This window comes from Ptychodera flava, chromosome 7 (genome assembly GCF_041260155.1).
Source record: "Ptychodera flava strain L36383 chromosome 7, AS_Pfla_20210202, whole genome shotgun sequence".
Classification (NCBI taxonomy): domain Eukaryota; kingdom Metazoa; phylum Hemichordata; class Enteropneusta; family Ptychoderidae; genus Ptychodera; species Ptychodera flava.
The window spans coordinates 19,307,442-19,328,373 of NC_091934.1; the positions used below are offsets into that span (position 1 = coordinate 19,307,442).

Genomic DNA, 20,932 nt, shown 5'->3' on the forward strand with positions numbered 1-20,932 from the left:
ATCTTGCATTCTGACAAGTTTACTGCAAAATGTCCTCAATGTCAGAATATGCGTCTCATAATCAGACGTATTTTACTGATAACCCCTGGATCAACTTAATAATTTGATCTCTATATAAATAATAAAAACGAATATATATAGGTATGTCTCATCGCTACTTCCTGTACAATGTTTTACAGGAAGAATTGTCGTGTCCACCAAATAATGGAATTGAATCGGTTAATCACTGCCGATAAGCAATGTAATTTGCAAGACATCAAACAATTTTACATTTATGTATACACTGAAATCGTGCTCCAACTATCACTTTCTAAATCAGCTGAACGTGTCGATATGAATATTCGAACGAAATGATTCGATATGCAACGCATAATGTCTAGCTGTGTTTCGTGCCTTCTTTTAACATCTACTTTCTTTCAGTCGTGTTAAATGCAATAGACTTCGTCGCTGTAGCTATTTTGTCTTCATTCCCTGACGTCGAGAGCAGTCGTGATGATACAAATGCTTTCATACAATCCTTGCTAAATACGGCAGATAACTTGCGACGTTTGTTCTTCTGAACAAAGAGCAAGGTACTGACCCCTTGCTACTGGAAACATCATCACTTCTATTAAATTTGGATAGCGGCTCGCCAAGCAAGTTTGTCAACTCCTCTATAGAAGTAGGCATTGGGTATGGATTTATTCTACCAGGAGATGATAAACTTGTTTTTAATCAAACAGATGAAGTGACCTCATTGAACAGGATAGTGAGTACATTTTTAAAATTCACAAAGTGTATAGATGTTATCTTTAGAGCGTGGTGGGCAACGTAGTACGTATTGAAGAATGGTCGTTTATCTCCGATATCATTAGATGGTACATGGCGCAAGTTCATGCAGTTTTTATATACAGTCAGTTATTAAAAAAAAAAGAAAACCTTATGATGAAGTCAGGCTCTATCAGTTTTTGTTTTCTGTTATCATTTTAATTGCAATAGCAGAAATATGTAAGGAAGAGGATAAACATCATGATTAAAAGCTATTAAATTGTCAACTAGGATGATATCAGGTAAATTTAGGTCGTTTATTAGTTTGTGGCTCAGCGCACTTCTGATCAACAGAAACAGAGGGAATGTTTGATCACTCCATCATTATCTCACACAGGTGAAACGTCTCAAAAGGAGATCTTTGCAAAAAGAGAATGGGGGAAGTGCATCTTCGGAAAATGACGTTCTGGCGTTGTCGTTCACAGACAGGGAAGGCAATGGAGTAGAAGGTATAATATCTAATGTACTGCAATACAACGTTTTACTTTCTTTACCTCCGTCACCCCGAAATTAGACATGAAGTTCTTCTGTATTTTAATGTGGAACAACACCCGTATTTACTTGCAAGTACTGCCAGAAACTGCAGACAAAACTGTCGATTTATTTTTTTGTTTATACAAGGAACCCACAAAATTTTTTATCGTCTATACATTAAAAACATGATTGTGCATCCTTATATCGCTATGTATGGTGGAAATGATCTTTAGTTACTCATCCTCTTCATATGCAAGCATTTTAGTTTTAGAAATGTGAGAATCGGAACACCTGCCTGGTAATTCACAACCAAACATGTTCATCATTTTGTTATTTTACCATCACTAATTATTTTTTACTTTTTCAATTTGTATTGTTTTCACTGATGTGTCATAAATGTTTGCTCTGTGCACAAAGTGAATAATACAACGGATGAAATTCAAATTATGTTTGCGAGTGACCTCCCCGTCAATGAAGAACATGTATTAGTTGAAGGCATCTATCTCGACATGGATGATGTCACATATTTTGGAACAGTTTTCAAGGTGGGTCGATCCTGAACAATGTATACCATTTTTTATATTGTCCTGTATTCCATAATACATTCTATGCCTGTATCACCATTCTCTTACTATTTAGAGAGTACAGACATGAACCCGTATTTTTACATGTAACAGTTATTTTCCACTGTAATAGGAACTACTTAGAGCTAGGCGTACGCATGACCACCGTTGGTATTTTCACTCACATGTAGGACAGCTAGCTGAGCGAACAGGACTCATGACTCTCCTTTCCTCGTCATTTATAATAATAATAATAATAATAATAATAATAATAATAATAATAATAATAATAATAAATTTGTTGTTTTGATTCAGCTCTTTGGCATAACACTTAATATCTACAAGTACAGCTTTAACCAAAACAAACAAAAGAACACGTTGAATATTTGTAACCATTATTGCGACCGATGCCTTTCTCATCCACGGCCGGTCCCACAGTATGTTTTCATGTCATCTACCCTGCTGAAGAGTACGGTTCTCGTCGTCTGTACTTCATGTCAGAACCCCTATACGACAGGTTTCTTGTTGACACGTTGAAATATCTGGGTAGTGAATTATTGCGAGTATGGCCATAAATGACCCGGAAATTCCGATAACACTAAAAATACTCGCCACAGAGAAGGTAAATATATTGCTTCCGATTTGTACAGTGAGATTCAAAGGTCATGATCGTGTTTTGTGCAGGTTTCGGAAACAACATGTTGTAAGATACTGCCAAGAAAGTCATTAAGGTATTAAATAAGTGTAGTTGTATTTAGGAAAGTCAATAAAGAAAATATGCGAGTAGACGATATAAATTAATACCTTTGAAATGTTCTTTTTTCCCACTGCAATAAAGCGAACGAGTTACGATCCTGTACTCACTTCGGATTTTCCCTAAATTTGGCATATTTAACATAAAGATATGTGCAATACGTTGAGATAAACTGACTGTTACGGCTACTATATCAACTTTGCATTCATAGTGAGATATCGTAGAGTGCTCACTCTGTCAGGTGAGCAGTTTGCTCGATCGAGCTTGAAATCTAAAGTTTACGCGATCATTTTGATACGATAGCCCAGCCGGTGTTTTACATCTCAAGCCACACGAAACTTAAATAGGAAAGCTCTTCAAATTATATTGTATGTATGTATGTATGTATGTATGTATGTATGTATGTATGTATGTATGTATGTATGTATGTATGTATGTATGTATGTATGTATGTATGTATGTATGTATGTATGTATGTATGTATGTATGTATGTATGTATGTATGAGTGTGTGTGTGTGTGTGTGTGTGTGTGTATGTATATGTATGTATGTATGTATGTATGCATGGTTGTATGTATGGTTGTATGTATGGTTGTATAGTTGCATGGTTGTAATTATCGTATGATTGTATTGTTTGGATGGTTGTATGGTTAGTTGTATGGTTCGATGGTTTAAACGAAAACCTGATTTTTATGTCTGACGTTTAGGGGCACAATGTCGTCATCACTAATATATAACGTAATTGACGTTTTGTATGTCACTCTCATTTTTTTCAAACTTCCTCTGCATTGCCTCTCCAGGTGTCGAATTTGGATCATGCATTTGTCATTATGTTGGAAAACTCTGAACTTCTCTATGGAAATGCCACGTCATATATATTCAACGACGTGGTCATGTACTCGAATCAGTACCGTGGATACATGTTCTCTGTTGATGTCCAGTTCAGTGGACACCATTCGAAAATTTTCATTCCAGACGACTACTTCATGGCAACCGGATTTTACTATTTGACCTTCACTATTCCAGGGAGTGAGTAACATACTCGTTCAAATCGTATTACCTGCCACCTTCATTGTGATTTCTATTCAAATTGATATTATGGCTTTATGTTATAAATAACACGATCATACATTCATGCACAGTTGTCATTTGTACAGTATTTTTCATAATTCTCTGACTGAAATAGGCTTTTGTTATTTCAATGTGCAGATCGAGAAATGAAATTCTCTATGGCTGTTAAGGGGATCATGTGCACGTACATGGAAAAGCGAAGTAGTACATGGGATAGAAACGGTTGCCAGGTTGGTGTTTGCAGTTACTTTGAATTGCTTTTAAGGCTCGAAAATGATTTATTCAAACTCACTGTTGATTAATTTACAATTCATCAAATCCATACTTTTGCCTTTATGATCAGAAATTATAAATTATTCATAATTCCTACTTTTGATCCCTTTGTATTTTGATTAGAACGTTTTTCATATGTTTATTGCACCCTTTAAGGTAATAGTTTGTGTTCGTGTATTGTGAATGTGTAAATACATTGCTATAACTAGGGCTTAAGGCTGGGATGTCAGAGTTCTCTGTTTTGCAACGTAATACATTTTTGACAATAGGTTTACATAATTAAGTAGTTCTAACGCAAAGTAACTTGTACATATTCGCTGTGTTTTACAGGTTTCATCAATGTCTAACCTGACATCAACTGTGTGCCTGTGCAATCATGTGACTACATTCAATATTGCAAAAGTGTAAAAAACGGTGTTTCCATAAAAGTTGAGAGAGAGAGCGACAGAGATAGACAGAAGGACAGACAGACAGACAAACAGACATGGACAGATGGACACAGAGACAAAAACAGAGACACAGCAGAAAGAAACACAGAGACAGAGACATAATGTCATTTGATTGAACACCAGAATAAAACTTCAAAGAAGAACAGGGGAACAAAAGAGCAATTTGGCAAACCCGAACACGGACGAATCGTCAATTTAACGGAAAGGAAACTCTGACAGAAATACACAAATGGAACATTTATAATTAGTGACTTTACTATTCTTGGGATTTTCATTGACGATAGTCCTCGTATATACTCTGACCAAAATTGATTTGGTTGGGTATAATCTGTCCATTTCTTTAACAATGGAAACGTGTCGACTGGATTTTGCACGAGGAGTAATCCCTATAATATTTCGTTGCTGATGTCACAAGGACAACAATGGTATGTCACAAATGGTATACATTTGAAGAATTCAAGATAACTTGGGTTTTAATTTGTCATGTTTTACATTATTCTACATTATGTAAAACACGTTTAATTGTATCGTTTACCATTTTGAACATTATTTATCATTAAATCCATTGATAACTTTGAAATTGTAAAGCACGTTTAATTATATTATTTACCATTTTTGAACATTGTTTATCAGTAAATCCATTGATAACTTTGAAATTGTCAAGCACTTTTGAATGCATCATTTAGCATTTTTGAACGTTATTAATCATTAAATCAATTGATAAATTTTTAACTGCAAAGCACATTTTGTTGTATTGTTTACCATTTTTGAACCCTATTTATCAGTCAATCCATAAATAACTTTGATATTGTAAATCACGTTTATCAATCAATCAATCAATCAATCAATCAATCAATCAATCAATCATTCAATCAGAAGAATTTATAGAGCGCCAGTATCCACTGTACAAAGTTATGGCAAGGTGTCAGTAGGCTCTTTCTAAGAGATTGGTCTTGATGCTCTTCTTGAAATTGTCCAGACTGGAAGACTGTAGTATTTCTAAGGGTAGATTATTCCAGTTAAGTGGAACAGCACGCGAGAAGGCACGTTCACCATAAGTTGTCAGTCTGCATTGTGGAACATGAAGAAGATGCTTGTCATTTGACCGGAGAGTACGGGATATAGGTTTACGGTGGATTCAGTCTGGTATATATGTTGGAGTGCTGTCATGAAGTGCCTTGTAGGTGATGAGTAGAGTCTTGTACTGGATTCTGATGACAACTGGTAGCCAATGTAGATTTATAAGAACAGGTATGATATGATTGAATTTCCTGGCACGTGACACCATTCTAGTTGCAGTGTTCTGGGCGTGCTGAAGTGGTAAGATGTCTTTGGCAGGTTATCCGTATAATAATGAGTTGCAATAATCGAGTTTTGTGGTAATGAGGGCATGAACAAGCATTTTGCAGGCTTCGTCGGTAAGATAGTGGCGGATGCGACCTATTGTGCGAAGGTGGTGATAAATGGATCTGCAGGTGAAGGTTATGTGGTGTTGTAGACTGTGCTGGTAGTCAAAAGTAACGCCAATATTGCGGGCTGATTTTGCGAGTTGTATATGCAGGAGGATCCAATGTTAATGTGGTCGATGGGACGAGGCAGGCGGTTGAACTGTGACCGGATAAACAGGACTTCTGTCTTGCTGTCATTGAGTTGCAGATTGTTTTGTTCCATCCAGGTTTTGATTTCTTGATTCCATCTTGCTCACTGCTAACGTTTAATTGTTTTGTTTACGATTTTGAATGTTATCATTAAATCCATTGATAACTTCAATATTGTAAAGCACGTTTAATTGTATCATTAACCATTTGTAAACGTTATTTATCAGTAACTCCATTGATAACTTTGAAAATGTAAAAAACGTTTAATTGTATCGATTACCATTTTTGAACGTTATTTATCATTAAATCAATTGATAACTTAGATGTTGTATAGCACTTTTGCATTGTATTGTTTACCATTTTTGAACGTTATTTATCATTAAATCCATTGATAACTTTAAAATTGTAAAGCACGTTTAATTGTATTGTTTACAATTTTTGAACGTTGGTAATAGTAAATCCATTGATAACTTTAAAATTGTAAAGCACGTTTAAATGCATTCTTTCGCATTTTTTAACCCTATTTATCATTAAATCCTTTGATAACTTTGAAATTGTAAACGACTTTTAAATGCATTGTTTACCATTTCAACTTTGTTAATCAGCAAATACATTGATAAATTGAGATTTTAAAGCACTTTTGAATGCATTGTTTACCATTTTTTAAATTTGTTAATCAGTAAATTAATTGATAACTTTAAAATTGTAAGCACGTTAATTACATTGTTTACCATTTTTCAACATTGTTTATCAGTAAATACATTGATAACTTTAAAATTGTAAAGCACTTTTGAATGCATTCTTTAGCATTTTTGAACGTTGTTTATCAGTAGAGCCATTGATAACTTTGAAATTGTAAAGCACTTTTAAATGCATTGTTTACCATTTTCAACTTTGTTTATCAGTAAATACATTGTTATATTGATATTGTAAAGCACTTTTGAATGCATTGTTTAGCATTTTTGAACGTTATTTATCAGAAAATCCATAAATAACTTTGAAATTGTAGAGCACGTTTAATTGCATCGTTTACCATGAAAACTTCACCTTTTTGTGAAATAGCTAGAATATTTAATCTTATATACCCATACTTTAGCATAGCATTTCAAATATCGGAAGCATTTATTGCTAGCCGTAATGTTTAGACATAAATTTATTGTTCTTCAGAGACTGTTCACCACAAAAAAATTTCGAAATTTTGAAATGAGATGGACACAGACTAATGCACCCAACTTCACTCATGTGTACCCAAAAGGTGCTTGAAATGCCAATGCGGTAAACGCACAAAGAATGGAAGTTATGACACTTTTCTGCTTATAGGACCGTGAATCGTTTAAAGGAAGGTTCAGCCAAGTAAAAAGTCAACGCCGATAACTAAATACCACTTTCCTTTAACGGCCAAATTTCGAATGGGGAACCAGCATGTCGTCTGAGTTAGGCATAATTTTAATCATATAGCGTACATAATAAATATGATTTAAGGAATAAAATCTTCATCCGAAAATTAAGCTGTTTAAAATTAATGCACAAAATTTATGTCACATTTATTTATTCATAATCAATCATTTTCAAAATCAACTAATATTACTAAAATGGTATGCGGCTTGAAATTGACCGAAACTTTTTCTTAAAGCGTTCCTTATGAAAGTTTTCAATACAAAACCCAATATAAAAGTCAGTGACCAAAGAAACAAATGATCTGCCAGCATTAACATATATTTGCAGTTTAAAATTGCCGCCATTTCTTGTTAACTAAATGGGAAATATGAAATTTTCGAATTTCGGAAACTAAGTCTTTGAAACGTTTTGTATCTCTAACTTTAAAATGAGCCCAAAAATGGTATATCAGAACAGAATTGTGAAAATTTGAGACTAAATATTCGTCCGAGGCACATTCTGCCTTAACGTGATATTCCACGTATGCCCTGTCAAATTGAATGATTGTTCATAATGGATCAGTTGTGTTTTACTTATCAAGGTCATATTTGAAGTCAACGTCCGGCAAAGTATCATAAATCGTAGAAAAAGATGCTAAAACGACTTTGAGGAGTTCATGCATCGTCTCCTTAACAGCTGAGAAAATGAACCGTTTACCTACACAATTTGAACACAAGCAGAATGTTTTTTTTCCTACTCTTTATATCAATAAAGTCGACAAAAGTCCACCATTACCGTATTGTATTGTATTGTATTGTATTGTATTGTATTGTATTGTATTGTCAGTGTATTTTAAGACTTTATTATTCTTTGCTGAATATGAGGCTCATTTTTCCCCTCTTGATATGCGTTTTGAGGTCGAGGGTAGCAGTGGTAGGGAAACACCAGTGTAAATCCATAATGTTGCTATTCATAATAACCATGGTTGCATAAAGAAATACAGTATGCTGCCTTCATGTCAGCAACTGTGAAATTTTGCAAATAAAACTTGCTCCGTATTTTCCCTGTATACAAACAAAACAAACCTCTAGACCTATAGGTCAGCCCAGAATCAGATATGTATAAGGTACAGGATTTGTTGGCTTTAGGTCATTCATCCCGTCAATTATGGAGGCTTAAGCACTTGTGGTCACTGGTTTATAGGTATATTTGCAAAATTCATGTCAAAGGTCATCTTGGTCATATGATAATTTGGCAAAAAGCCTTGTTTCAATATTTATCTCCGGTTATAAAATATCAGACCTCTTGTTCCATTCGCTAGCCCAGAATTAGATATTAGCATAATTAATGAGGTACAGATTCCCATCATATCGAGTATGAAGGGTGTAGACCTTGTGGTTACTCATTTATTGGCACATAAGCATATTCGAGGTCAAAGTTCATCGAGGACACATGATATTTTGGCAAAACACTTTGTTCCCATATTGATCCCCGCATACCAAAAGTCAGACCTTTAGCTTGATTAGCTGGCCCAGAATGAGATAAGCGCATGACGAATGAGATGCAGGATGTGGCGCTGTAAGGTCCCCGCCATAGTGAATATGAAGGATATAGTACTTGTTGGTACGGAGTTATAGGCTTATAAGCATATTCGAGGTCAAAGGTCACCAAGATCGAGTGCCATTTGGTCAAAAGATTTTGCTCCAATACTTATCCCTTTTTACCAAAAATTAGACCTCTAGTTCTATGTGTAAGACCTGAAATGTACATGTGCATACTTAACGAGGTACAGGAAATGGCTAGTCATGTGACATTTTGTGAGAAAAGCTATGCTCTAATACATTAAATCAGACCTCTAGCCCTATCTTTAGCCCAGAATTAAATATGTGCTTAATTAATGAGGTAAAAATATGATGTGAGGCTCAAAGGTCTACAGCTACCCAAATTTAGTTGTGCATTTTGGTCACGTACCTGACATTGTTCTCTTGACACTAACCCTCTTTGACTTTATATAAGGTAGAATAAGATATCACGATAGTATAGCTGCAGAGGTATAGTATTTAAATGTGTGAAAAAGTAATACTTCAAAACCTGCTCAAAATTAACATTGCATGTTAATTGATTAATTTTATGAAAATGAGATGGATTTAAAAGTTTCAATTGAAAATGGCTTATTTGTCATGTGACCAGTCATTATGGTGAAGAAATGAAAAAATAAGGTCTTTGAGTTTTAACAATGTGCCAAATTTCAAGTTATTTGGTGCAATAGTATTCAAATATGAGCATGATACATGAACGTAGATTAATGGTCATTGAAGGTCCTCTGCAAATTGTCAAAAAAATGATGGTTCTTGATTGACTCATGTGAACCGGGAACCAACGTGTAGCCCCCGAATTTCCCGAGATACATTGAATTTGAATAATTAATAAGTTATGGGAAAAGTATAACTTTAATCACTTGAATTCTTCTTCTCAAAAACGACAAGGTCAGTGACCTAAAAATTTTAATTTAGCATTTGTATGGTGTCGCCCAAAAAATATTGTTTTATGCCAGAAAACTTCCAGAGCGGTGACTTTAACCCTAGTTGATTTCTTGAAAATTTTGCTGCAAAAACAATGCAAGGTATAATATGTATACAAGGTATATATGAGTACAATTGTGATCGCCGATCGTAAAATATCAGCGACTTGGCCATGAAACTTGAACTTACGATGGAAATGTTCCGTTCGGAGAAGAGCATGCCACGGTGAGTGGCACCTGTCTGACTATATAGCATGCTACTTTCTTGCCAACACGACGTAAAAAAGAAGATGTTATTCTTGCGCAACTCCTCCAACGTTTACACCTCGTGTATCGGACCGGAGAAACTTATTCGATCGGCAATGATGCTACTTTTAAGAATTTTCCTCCTAACTTGCCTGTCGCTAGCTCTGGTTCAACACGTCTCCTTGGAATTGCTGCCCCGGTCTACGTTAACTCTTGAAAACAACGAGTATCGAGGAGTCTTCATAGCAACCAGCAACTTCGCTGAAGAGAAAGCAACGCTGCTTGAGCGACTACAGGTAAGATTTTCTTCAAGACAGACTTAAGACAGAGTGTTGACTTTTTACTGAGCAAGTCGGTCACAACTCATTATAAGACGACAATGGATCTATAGCTAACCTTTTTCTTTGTCCTATCACTGTTATTAAAATGCGACTGTTTTGACCAATGAAAATGAACTTCCCGGCCCAAAGCGGCTGTAGCTTCATTTTCCGGTTACAATTGGTATTTTTATTAGATAACAGTAGAATTCATTTATTTACACTTTTTGCAGAAAACTTGATATGAAAAAATGAATGAAGTGCCTGTACTGAAACACAACGCGTTGTGTACATAATGCAACGTAAATTGGTCACCAAAAATCGACCCTAGATATATAGCATATGCATATTGGCATCATGATTTAAGGATCAGAAACTGTAAAAATTACAAAAAGGAAAACAAGAGTTAAGAAAATACGCCAAAAGTAACAGCTTTTGGAGTTTTTATTATTGCAGACGAGACAGAGATAGGTAAAAATCGCATGCTGTCCATCTGGCGGCATACTTGTGTGTGCAATTTTAATGAATACATTAAATTTTGGATTTTCGCATCTGCACTTCGGCAAATTATCGGTTAGCCAAGGGAATGCAAACTATAGAGAAGTAATTGATGTTCTTTGTACATAAAATGAAATAGATTTGTCGACTGGTAGCGAGAGTGACATTATTGCAGTTCACGGTTGTCTGTCATCGTGGAATCGCCATGCCGGAAGTCGTCGGGATACATAGACAGAGTAGAGACTCTCAGTCTTCAAAGTTAACATAGTTTTTTTGTCTTACGAGCCAAAGGTGTTCTGTATCGACAACATTTCTTACCGAAGAGCCCGATAATGATAAAAAAGCTGCTAAACCAAAATTACCACCTCAGTTTATACTCGTTCAACTTAACTTGTATATTCGATTCAACTCGTTAAAAAATGCTAACAACTCTAGAATAGTTTACATATCTTAATAAACGGCAGTCTAAATAACTACTAATGAAAAAAACAGATATTATCAGAACTGTGTACCCTTAAACTTCTAGCCACTTTATGAAGACTTCCGCACGATGACTTTGTTGGTGTTCCGACAGTTAAGCGTATGTCTAGATTGTATGTAGATTAGCTGACACTTGGGAGTTAATTTACCGTCAAACTTGTGCATGTTGTTTGTCACCTCTTCCAACATATACTTCTGAATTAATACAGTCGGCTGAAGAAAAATGGATCGGCGGCTTATATAAAATATATCAACCTTTATACCGGATACAGCGACGAAGGGCTAGCGGTGTGAGATGCCTTTGTAATAATATTGGGTTCTTATATAGCGCACATATCCACAAGTACATGTGCTCAAGGCGCTTTACAATTATTATTACCCCTGGTCACTGGACCTAATATGATACCACTCAACTCCCTGGGGAGCAAACTACAGCTCACATGTGCAGCCAATAAGCGCAGCAGAGCTAAACACACACATTACAACCACTGTCCTACCAGGTACCCATTACTCCTGGGTGGGGAGGAGCAATGAGGAATAAAGTGCCTTGCTCAAGGACACAACACCATGGCCATGCCGGGGCTCGAACTCACCATCCTGTGATCGTGAGTCCACTGCTCTAGCCACTGGCCCATGATGCCTCCAGGATAATAATAATAACATAAGACATGACTAAATTTACGCATCAAAGCGTGCTTATGGGAAAGTATAGTAGAGCTGCATTATTGATTTACATGCTGCCTTTCTTATTTTTTATCTCGTCCATCTTTCTTAATTTTTGTTTTCCTTTTCCGCATATTGAATTAAACAAAATAAAAATAAGATTAAATTACGTAATTTTGGAAAAAAAATTGTGAAAACTTTGCTTTTCAAATAATTTTAGAGTTTTGTTGGCTGTTGCAATTTCACCTCATTCACGATGAGCAAACAGAGAGCCCCATTCCTCAACTTAATTATAAATACGGTAAACAGATGGACGAATACGCCACAGACGTTCACGACTTAGGCCAATAAATATTAGCCTATTATTACACTGAGTCAGCTTGAAAGAAAGAAAACCCACTGGCACAATTGCAATATATCAGGACGTGAGTGGTGTCTTCCCTGGCGAGTCTTTGACTTTGCAACCGAGAGTTAGGGACTGGACGTAAATTAGAAGGGGCAGGGCTGGGGGATTGGGGAGGATCACAATATTTTGAGCCTCTGTTTTGGGTAGGGTCACAATTCTTTGATCTCCTCTGAGGGGAGGGTCAGACATTTTTGGGGAAGTTGTCTTTGCACTTAAAGTTGTAAACAAATTGCTCGTATGACATTACTCGCACACTGCCTCTTATCTTGTAGTAAATGCTCATTCCTAACTCTCTGTGTATCTCTTCCCCACAATCATCTAAACAGAATTGTCACTCTTGCTGCAATTCTCATTGCCATTAGGTTAAAAGCAAATCCAATCTATTGTTCCTCAGCTAACCCACCATACAAAAGGGAATGACTCATGGCATTCTGGCTGTATATTGTACATGTAGTGTGTTTTATTAATAAGCATACTTTCCTATATTTCTTCCCGATGTAGAAATTGAACTTCTCAATACATTGTACATGACCATATAACATTGTTGTGGAGATCAGTGTCACATTATGTTTCCAGTATTCCCTCAATTTTCAATGTGATACATTTCAAAATAATGAATTTCACTGATATTTTGATAAATGCTCAATTATAATTCCTAAGAAAAAATGGCAGGTACATGCATTAATTCAAAAGAAAACGTTTAAAGATCATTATCTATAACAATCACTCTTAATGGTGTGTAAGTGTGCTCTAGTCCATTATGAGCCAATTTGGGCATTTATCATTGGACTTATTGGACAGCCTGTTGAATCATAAAATTCAACATGTGCAGTTCAAAGCCAAAGTAAATGGGCATCTATTTACTCTATTTTACATGATACATGCCATTGACTTGGTGTAGCAGTAGCCCTACGAGAATTGTAAGAGTATTCAGCTATTGGCTGCTCTGATTGCCGCCAACAACGGCATACTCGTAAAGCACAGGTGGCACTGCCGCTACGCGAAGGCCTATGCACCCGTCAGAGAGAGTTCTTCCTGGTATTAGCCGTGGCCTTCGCGTAGCATCAGTGGTACATGGATTACGTATCCTCCAAGCGTAGGGCAGTATTGCCGTTGTAACTCAATATCTGGACTCGTGTTAAGGTAGGACGTCAACTTGATCAGACCTTAACACTTCAGGCCGAAAACTAAAAGCTAAAATGTCGAAAAAGACAAAAGCTGCAGCTTCGGAACTGCAGCTACTTAAATCAATGAGTGATACTGATACGCTCCTGCTTAGGAAAACAACACCGAGACGTATGAATTGCAATATCAACATCCTTCTTACCCTTAATATATTTTTCATAAGCCAATAGGTCAATAATTGAAACAGACCTTTATTTCCTGAAAATGATGGGCTAAAAAGTACAGTGTACGTTCAGAAAACTTAATGGTACTGCTCGACACTGTAAACAAACTTGTACAGAGTTGAATGCGTGGACATTATTTGAATATTTTTAGAATGAAGTTCACACTTGGGTGTAGTGACAATTAAGTCTAGTTGGAAGTAAAACATATTTATGAAAATCATCATTAAATTAAGTACTTTCAATACTTAGACCTCTATCAATTTTGACAGTCAGGAAGAATGGACAGAAATAGTTGAGTGAAGTTTGACGATAGACGATTCTCTGACTTAAATGACGTTATAGTTACTGTCATTTTCCAGTTTAATACAGTACGTACGTACCAGGCTTGCAGGTCAAGCATAATGTGAAAAAGGCCCAGAAGAAAGTTTTCACCTCGGATCTTGCAGTGTATAGTTTGAAACAAGCAGACTGCAGACCTTGTTAGCGGTCATCTAGTACAAAGACTTCAACTGTTTTCATATGATGCTATGCTTGGTGTCTACCTCCATAGTGAAAAACGTATATGATTTCACTAAGCAGAAGACTGCACTTTCAAATTGGAAACATTCTTGAGTTCAAAGGGTGTAATCTTATGCTGCTTGGCACTTGAATTAAAATAATCTGTACTAGATATGTACCAAAGGGACAACGTTGCTCATTTTGACATCATTTTGCCATTTGAATTTCTTTTGATAGATCATTTATGTTGTTCTTCTAACTGAAATATGCTCAATCACAGGTTATTGCAATTGCAAATCAATTCTTACCTTTTATAAGACACATTAACATATGAATTTACTATGTTACAATTTTTGGTACATACCTCAAATTAAATTATTAAGTAATCACATGTTTTATCCATGCATACACGTGAGTTGAGCTGTGGCTACCAGAGATTGCCATTAAGCCCATTTCAGTGAGCAGCAGAAAAGCATAGATTCAACAGAAATTAAGCTGAACAAAATTATGTCAAAAATGAGTGACTTTGTCCCTTTAATGCCCGATGAAAATGGCTACATTCCATGTTTGCTGTTTTGTTATTTTTGCCTGTCAGTCATTGTAATTTGAAACAATGGTGTATGAATAAGTGTCGTTGGTTTGGTTGTTTTTTATTTTGCAGGTCAAAGTTTTATAAATTCATAAGATTTCAGAAGTATAGAAAATTTACTTATAAATCGTAAATTTACATGTATGATTGATCAAGGATATCAGGCCCCAACACTTTACAGTACTCTAAATGTGTGTTCAGACTTGCTGTCACAACTCTGACCTGGCAATTGTCTTAGTTTGCTGAAACAAACGTGCGCTGTACTACAAGTTTGTTAAAGGGACTTCAGAAGACCTGGCACACAAGTTACACAGAAATTTAACGCAGTAAAGAGAACAGGAGCTGAATATTTTTTTCAGATTTTTCAGTATTTTTTGCTGTATTTTAGCCTGATATGCTCAGTTTGTCAGCATAGCCTAACGACACTTGAGAAGTGGAGAAGTGGTGCAATTTTTTGTGTCCATTAAAGTCTTTAAACTGTTTTGTGTGGTTTATGCCACATTTACAAGTGTGCTGACAAAATTGAGCATTTCATCAAACTAGTGCAGAAGGTGAAACAATGAATTAATTTAATCATCAAGTTTATCCTGTAGTGTTCCCCAGAACAATCCACCCATACTGCACTGAAAACAAGAATACCAGTTCTCCTTTATCTGGTGATTGGTTTACGAAATTTAAGCAATGTAAGAGTTAAACAGTATATTAAACCATTATCATAAGAATTGAAATGCATGTTGTATAGACAGACAAATCAGGGGTTTCCCATTTATTAAAAGTACTGAAAAATCTGTAGCATACAATTATGCAGATCTTTGTCTACAAGATTAGTTTTACAAATGTGACTGACACCGAGTCATTGAAAGTATTCTTATATAAGGCTGACATCCAAATCTAGACTTGTTCTTGTCAGGAGCAGAAGGAAATAAAAAAATTGCAGGCATCCTTTGCTGGTGTCCATCTATATTGCCCTGTGCATAGGCGGCCCATACATATTGATAAGCTTATTATTGAGTTTTTCTCAGTTTTCTCTGTCACTGTCAGCCCCTCTCCTTTTCTTCATGCTCTGACTGATCGTAGTAAATAAAATAAATGACTATATAGCCTAACCTATAGCCTCTTGACTCTTTATTCATTTTACACTCCATTACAAGGACGTATATCTCTCATACACACATGCTGTAATTGATTAGTCAACACAACTAATTATGCTAATCCGTGGACTTATCAGAGGTTGGTCAACATCGGAAAGATAGTGATGTTAATGAAAAAGGAGAAGGTATGAAGATCTTGGGAAACGTGTCCCGAGGACGTCCGTAAACCTAGTGGACGCTTATATATTCATGATATGCGCAAACAAACACTGCTCATTATTCAAAATAAACGGGAAGTTAGATCGAAAGGAACACTGGAAACGCGCATGCTTTTCGTTGCCAAGCGCCAAATTCTAACATAACTAAGCAGACATGGTCCTGCTCCATGTAACAAATGCCACCCAGAAAGTATCGACCGACCAAGCAGAAAAAGATCGCCGGAGTTGCCGTTTCATGAGTTTTTTCAACAAAATTATATAGATGTATGTTTCACGTCGTCGTTTTCTGGGAGTGTATATACCAAGTATAATTTACAAACCGCGTCGTGATTCAAGGCACAATGGTGACACATTAGCAGGAGCACACACTGGACAATTTTGGCCAGCACTGTGAATTTTTAAACCAGTCACCTCATTTCTCTGCACTCGCTATTAACTCCATGTCTACCGGTAACATATCGTTATTTTCTGTCTCAAAGTACGTACCAGCAACAGGCCTTTGACGTCAAAGTCGGTTATTTTCTGGTGTACGGTAGCAACCAAGCTCATGACTAGAATGACTGTACGGCGTCAAAGAGTTAATGTCGCCGGTTACTTTTTTCGCATAGTAAAAGAGAGTTGGTCGCTACATAGAGCTAGTTTCTAGCTCCATGGTCGCTACAAGTCTAAGGAATTCATCGATTTTCAATCGTGCCTTATGCAGTGTTAGTGCACAAAATTCCCGAAAGAAGCGGCGCACGGGCTATAAAACTTCGTTTATACTGTTAGGCTAGCTTTGGGTCCATATTTTCCACCCAAATTGCCAACACTAATCGACAACATGGTTATTAGGAGCCTACCACTACCAGAAATCCGCTCAAAAATCACCAAGCTATCGCCATTTTTCCAGCTTTTTCCGACATGGCTACTCGCAGACCGTTCTTTTTCTGGCGTACAAGCGCAGTGTAGCCCGTCGCGTCTCTAAAGTCACCTGAGCGGTTACCTCGCAACATCGAAACACAAACTGACATCACCGATGATGTCGGCCACTACGTTAAGAAGCCTGTGAGAATTTTTGCCAGCACTGTGAATTTTTTAAACCAGTCACCGTCATTTCTATTCACTCGCTATTATCTCCATGTCTGCCGGTAACATATCGTTATGGAGAAGTTTAGTTACACGTAATTACGTTCCATCGTCAGCTGATCAGTGATAACCATACGTCGCGAACGTCGCGTACGTGTAGAACATACGTTCGGAACGGCAAACAACACCTCTACACATACAAAATGTAGTCATAATTACGTGTAGTATTTTTAGATATTCTTGATGATTTCCGCGAATTTAGACAAGAAACCTTGTAAACTATCATGGAAAACATCGTTGATATCATAATATTTCTTAGAGTTTGCACCAGCGCAAGAAGTACTTGCTATATGATTTCCTTACATGAACGAAATGTTTCTTAAAACTTAAACGAATTTCCAATGTTTGTGAGAAAAAATACAGCAAATTATCGAGAACGCACAGCAAACATTAGGCAGACCTCCGTCCCTCCACCCACGGATGGTGGGCAGACAAAACCTTAGCAACACACAACCACGCTTAACCACACGAACTTTGACCCTAGTCAAAATCAGGCTTGTCCCTGGGAAATATGTTTACAAGTTTGCCCACATATAAACAACGTAAAGGTCAAAGGTTTCAACTTCCGACTTCCTGCTTTACGGACGTCCTCATGCCATGAACTGCAGGCAAGGCACTGGCAGGGTTTGCACTGTTCGCGACCATTTAAACGTTTGAAATAAGAGTAGCTGGCTCTCCTCGGCCATCGAAATACATTGGCTGCAGTAGATTTTGGATAAATGGTCATGACTGGCCGCAATTTGGTAATTTCTGGACACATTTCAGGAGAGCTTCTTACCTTCCCGTTTTAGTAACCATTCCTATCTTTCGCGATGTTGACCAACCCGTAAAATCCCTGATAAGTCCACGGATTAGCATAATTAGTTGTGTTGACTAATTAATTACAGCATGTGTGTATGAGAGATATATGTCCTTGTAATGGAGTGTAAACTAAATAAAGAGTCACAGAGGCTAGGTTATGTTATATAAACCATTTATTTTATTTAATCCGATCATTCAGAGCATGAAGAAATAAGAGAAAATGATAGAGAAAACACTGAAAAACCCAGTAGTACTTATTGGGTCGCCTGTGCCCTGTGTTGTAAATCCCCATTTCAATTTTTGAACGTCGAAGATTCGATCAATTTGTAATATTCTATTTTTTGAAACTTGGGGAGAGTCACAAAATTTTCTGCCTTACGTAGGGGGAGGGTCGTAAATTTTTGGACTAAATTTGGGGAAGGGTCATGATTTTTGGCCACTGTCTTGCAAAATCCCCCGGCCCTCCCACCTGCTAATTTACGTCCAGTCCCTTAACTTTACCACGTGATTTCAATAGTATCTCTTTGCACGCTTCATTACGTTAGCAATCTTTCACTAATATTAAAACGAACGAGAAACACGAACGAGAACGACCGGGCTTGTCGTGTTTCCATCAGGCATGCTATTTGTCAGCTTTCTTCATATTTGCATGTCTTGTCGCAAATTCTGCAACGCGGTCGAACAGTAGCCTAATAGTTGTCAGTTCTTTCCGTCGTATCTCGTCTCATTATAATATTTGGGTAGTGCTTTGTGTCACGGACAAGCCGATTGACGCAAAAAGTTGCTTAGAGGGACCGTTCATCGCCGCTGTTGACAGGGAGGGTCATATTATCATGGAGGGGTCACATCTGGAGCCTTGGATTAGCGGCGAGATTTTCATATGATAGCGTTCACATCGTGAGTAGCACGACTTCTATGCGTGGTCAGGAGGTAAGCCACTCATTTTTGATGAGATTATAATACTTATTACACGCACAATGTTTGATTATAGTAACAAACAAAATAGAACTAAATAGGGACATTAACAGACTGAAAGAAATATTGCGGGATTTTTCTGTGATTGTTCGGTTTTGTCTGTGGCTTCTCCGCTGGGTGATTGGGTACCGTAGGTTGTGAGTTCGTATCCGATAGAAACCACTGTATTTTCTGCCCTGGGCTGATAGCTCTGCTGGTGGACAGAATTGTCCCCGAGGCTGTCTTTCGCCCAGTTTAAGCGATGTATTCATTGCTTCGCTTCGATAAAGTTCGTGTGCGATGTATGATAGTGAGCGTACGGGCATGAGTGCTTCACGAACTCTACAGCGTGCGGAGGGGTCGCAGTTAGAAAAAAATTGTAACAACTTAGGTGGGTTATTGAGCCAATCTTTTTTTGAGATTGGGGATTTGGCCGAGCGGTTTTGTCTATAGCTTCTCCGCTAGGTGATTGGGTACCGTACGTTGTGAGTTCGAACACGATTGAAACCACCGTATTCATAGCGTAGTCTTCGCACTAAATTGATGCGGCGTTGATCCAGAAAGGCACACGCATTGGCAACTATTGGCATGAACCAATGGCGTTGGTGGTACAGTTCTTTTGGTGCTTTATAGGTTTTGAAATATCATATTACGAGCTCAACGTTAATGTTACACCGATTAAATTCAAGGGAATCTCGCCAACTAGTTGAAAATGTCGTAATTGGTGAACACATTCCCATTCCGAACACTGTGTTATGAGGGGGAACGTTGTCCTTTGCACACTCTAAACAGGGATTGGTACGTACGGTATTTTAAACATCATGGACAGATAACCACATACCCTGGATTTGGTTAGAAAGATGCTGCAAACTTTAGACGAACGTTTAAATCAAATTTGATTTTAATGTTTGATAATTTCAGGGAAATCAATTTGTTTTTAAATATATTTTAGAATAATTATGTTTGCAAACTTTTTGCGTTAGTTATGGAACCAAATGTAGTGAAACATTCTACAGATATCGATCTGATAAATATCTTATTGTCGCGTGAAGCATTTAGCAGTGTCCAGTTAATCAAGGGTTCATTTGCATATTTAATGCACTTTGCAATGAGTGATATAACTCCGAAATTAAAGAATTAAATTTGACGAAACTTGCTACAGATGTTGATCTAATATATATCTAATTGTCGTATGAAGCATTTAGCAGTGTCTAGTTAATAATCAGCTCAGTTGTATATTAAATGAAGTTTTGAAATTAGTGATTTAACTCCGAGAGTACTGTGCGAAAGTTGATGAAACCAGTGTTACGTGCTAGAGAAAACGAACAAAAGGGTGAACTCAGCAGTTAACGTTTAAACAAAATTTATTACAAAAATAAACACTGCATAAAAACGGATTAATACTTACTGTATTAGCATGAATTATTGCCTGTATTTTAGCTGAATAGTGCATATACAGGTGAATACAGTTAATAATCCATTGCTTGTATTCAGCAAGCCTGTATTCATGTGGATTCATGTGAATTCACGTGTATTATTCTACAATACAGGCAACTTATTAATGTGAATTTATCTGTATTATTGCGTTTTCATGCAGTGAAAACTAATTGCTAAGTCAGGGATAGAGTACAAGCTTTAAAAGTGTACAGATTACTTATCTCAGCTGGGACGGCAAAGCTCCAGTCTCAGAGTTGTAACAGTCAGTCGGATGAATGAACAGTCCTTGCAGGCTTGCAGCTGCATAAAGTCCACAGTATAAATCCAGCGTTGACAGTGAAGGTCTTGAAAAGTCTTGAGAATGACTACTGCT

At 36.9% G+C, this 20,932-nt stretch overlaps 2 protein-coding genes across 2 annotated transcripts in view; both read left to right on the plus strand.

Moving 5' to 3' along the window:
- Positions 1-20,932, plus strand: part of LOC139136967 (uncharacterized) — a 412,563-nt gene that overhangs the window by 30,001 nt on the left and 361,630 nt on the right. The gene's annotated exons all lie outside the window — the stretch shown is intronic.
- Positions 1,151-4,846, plus strand: LOC139136149 (polycystin-1-like protein 3). The gene is made up of 5 exons (XM_070703907.1): positions 1,151-1,256; positions 1,699-1,826; positions 3,399-3,627; positions 3,808-3,899; positions 4,273-4,846. The coding sequence occupies exons 2-5, from the start codon at positions 1,728-1,730 to the stop codon at positions 4,348-4,350; spliced, it is 498 nt and encodes a 165-aa protein (XP_070560008.1). The 5' UTR covers positions 1,151-1,256; positions 1,699-1,727; the 3' UTR covers positions 4,351-4,846.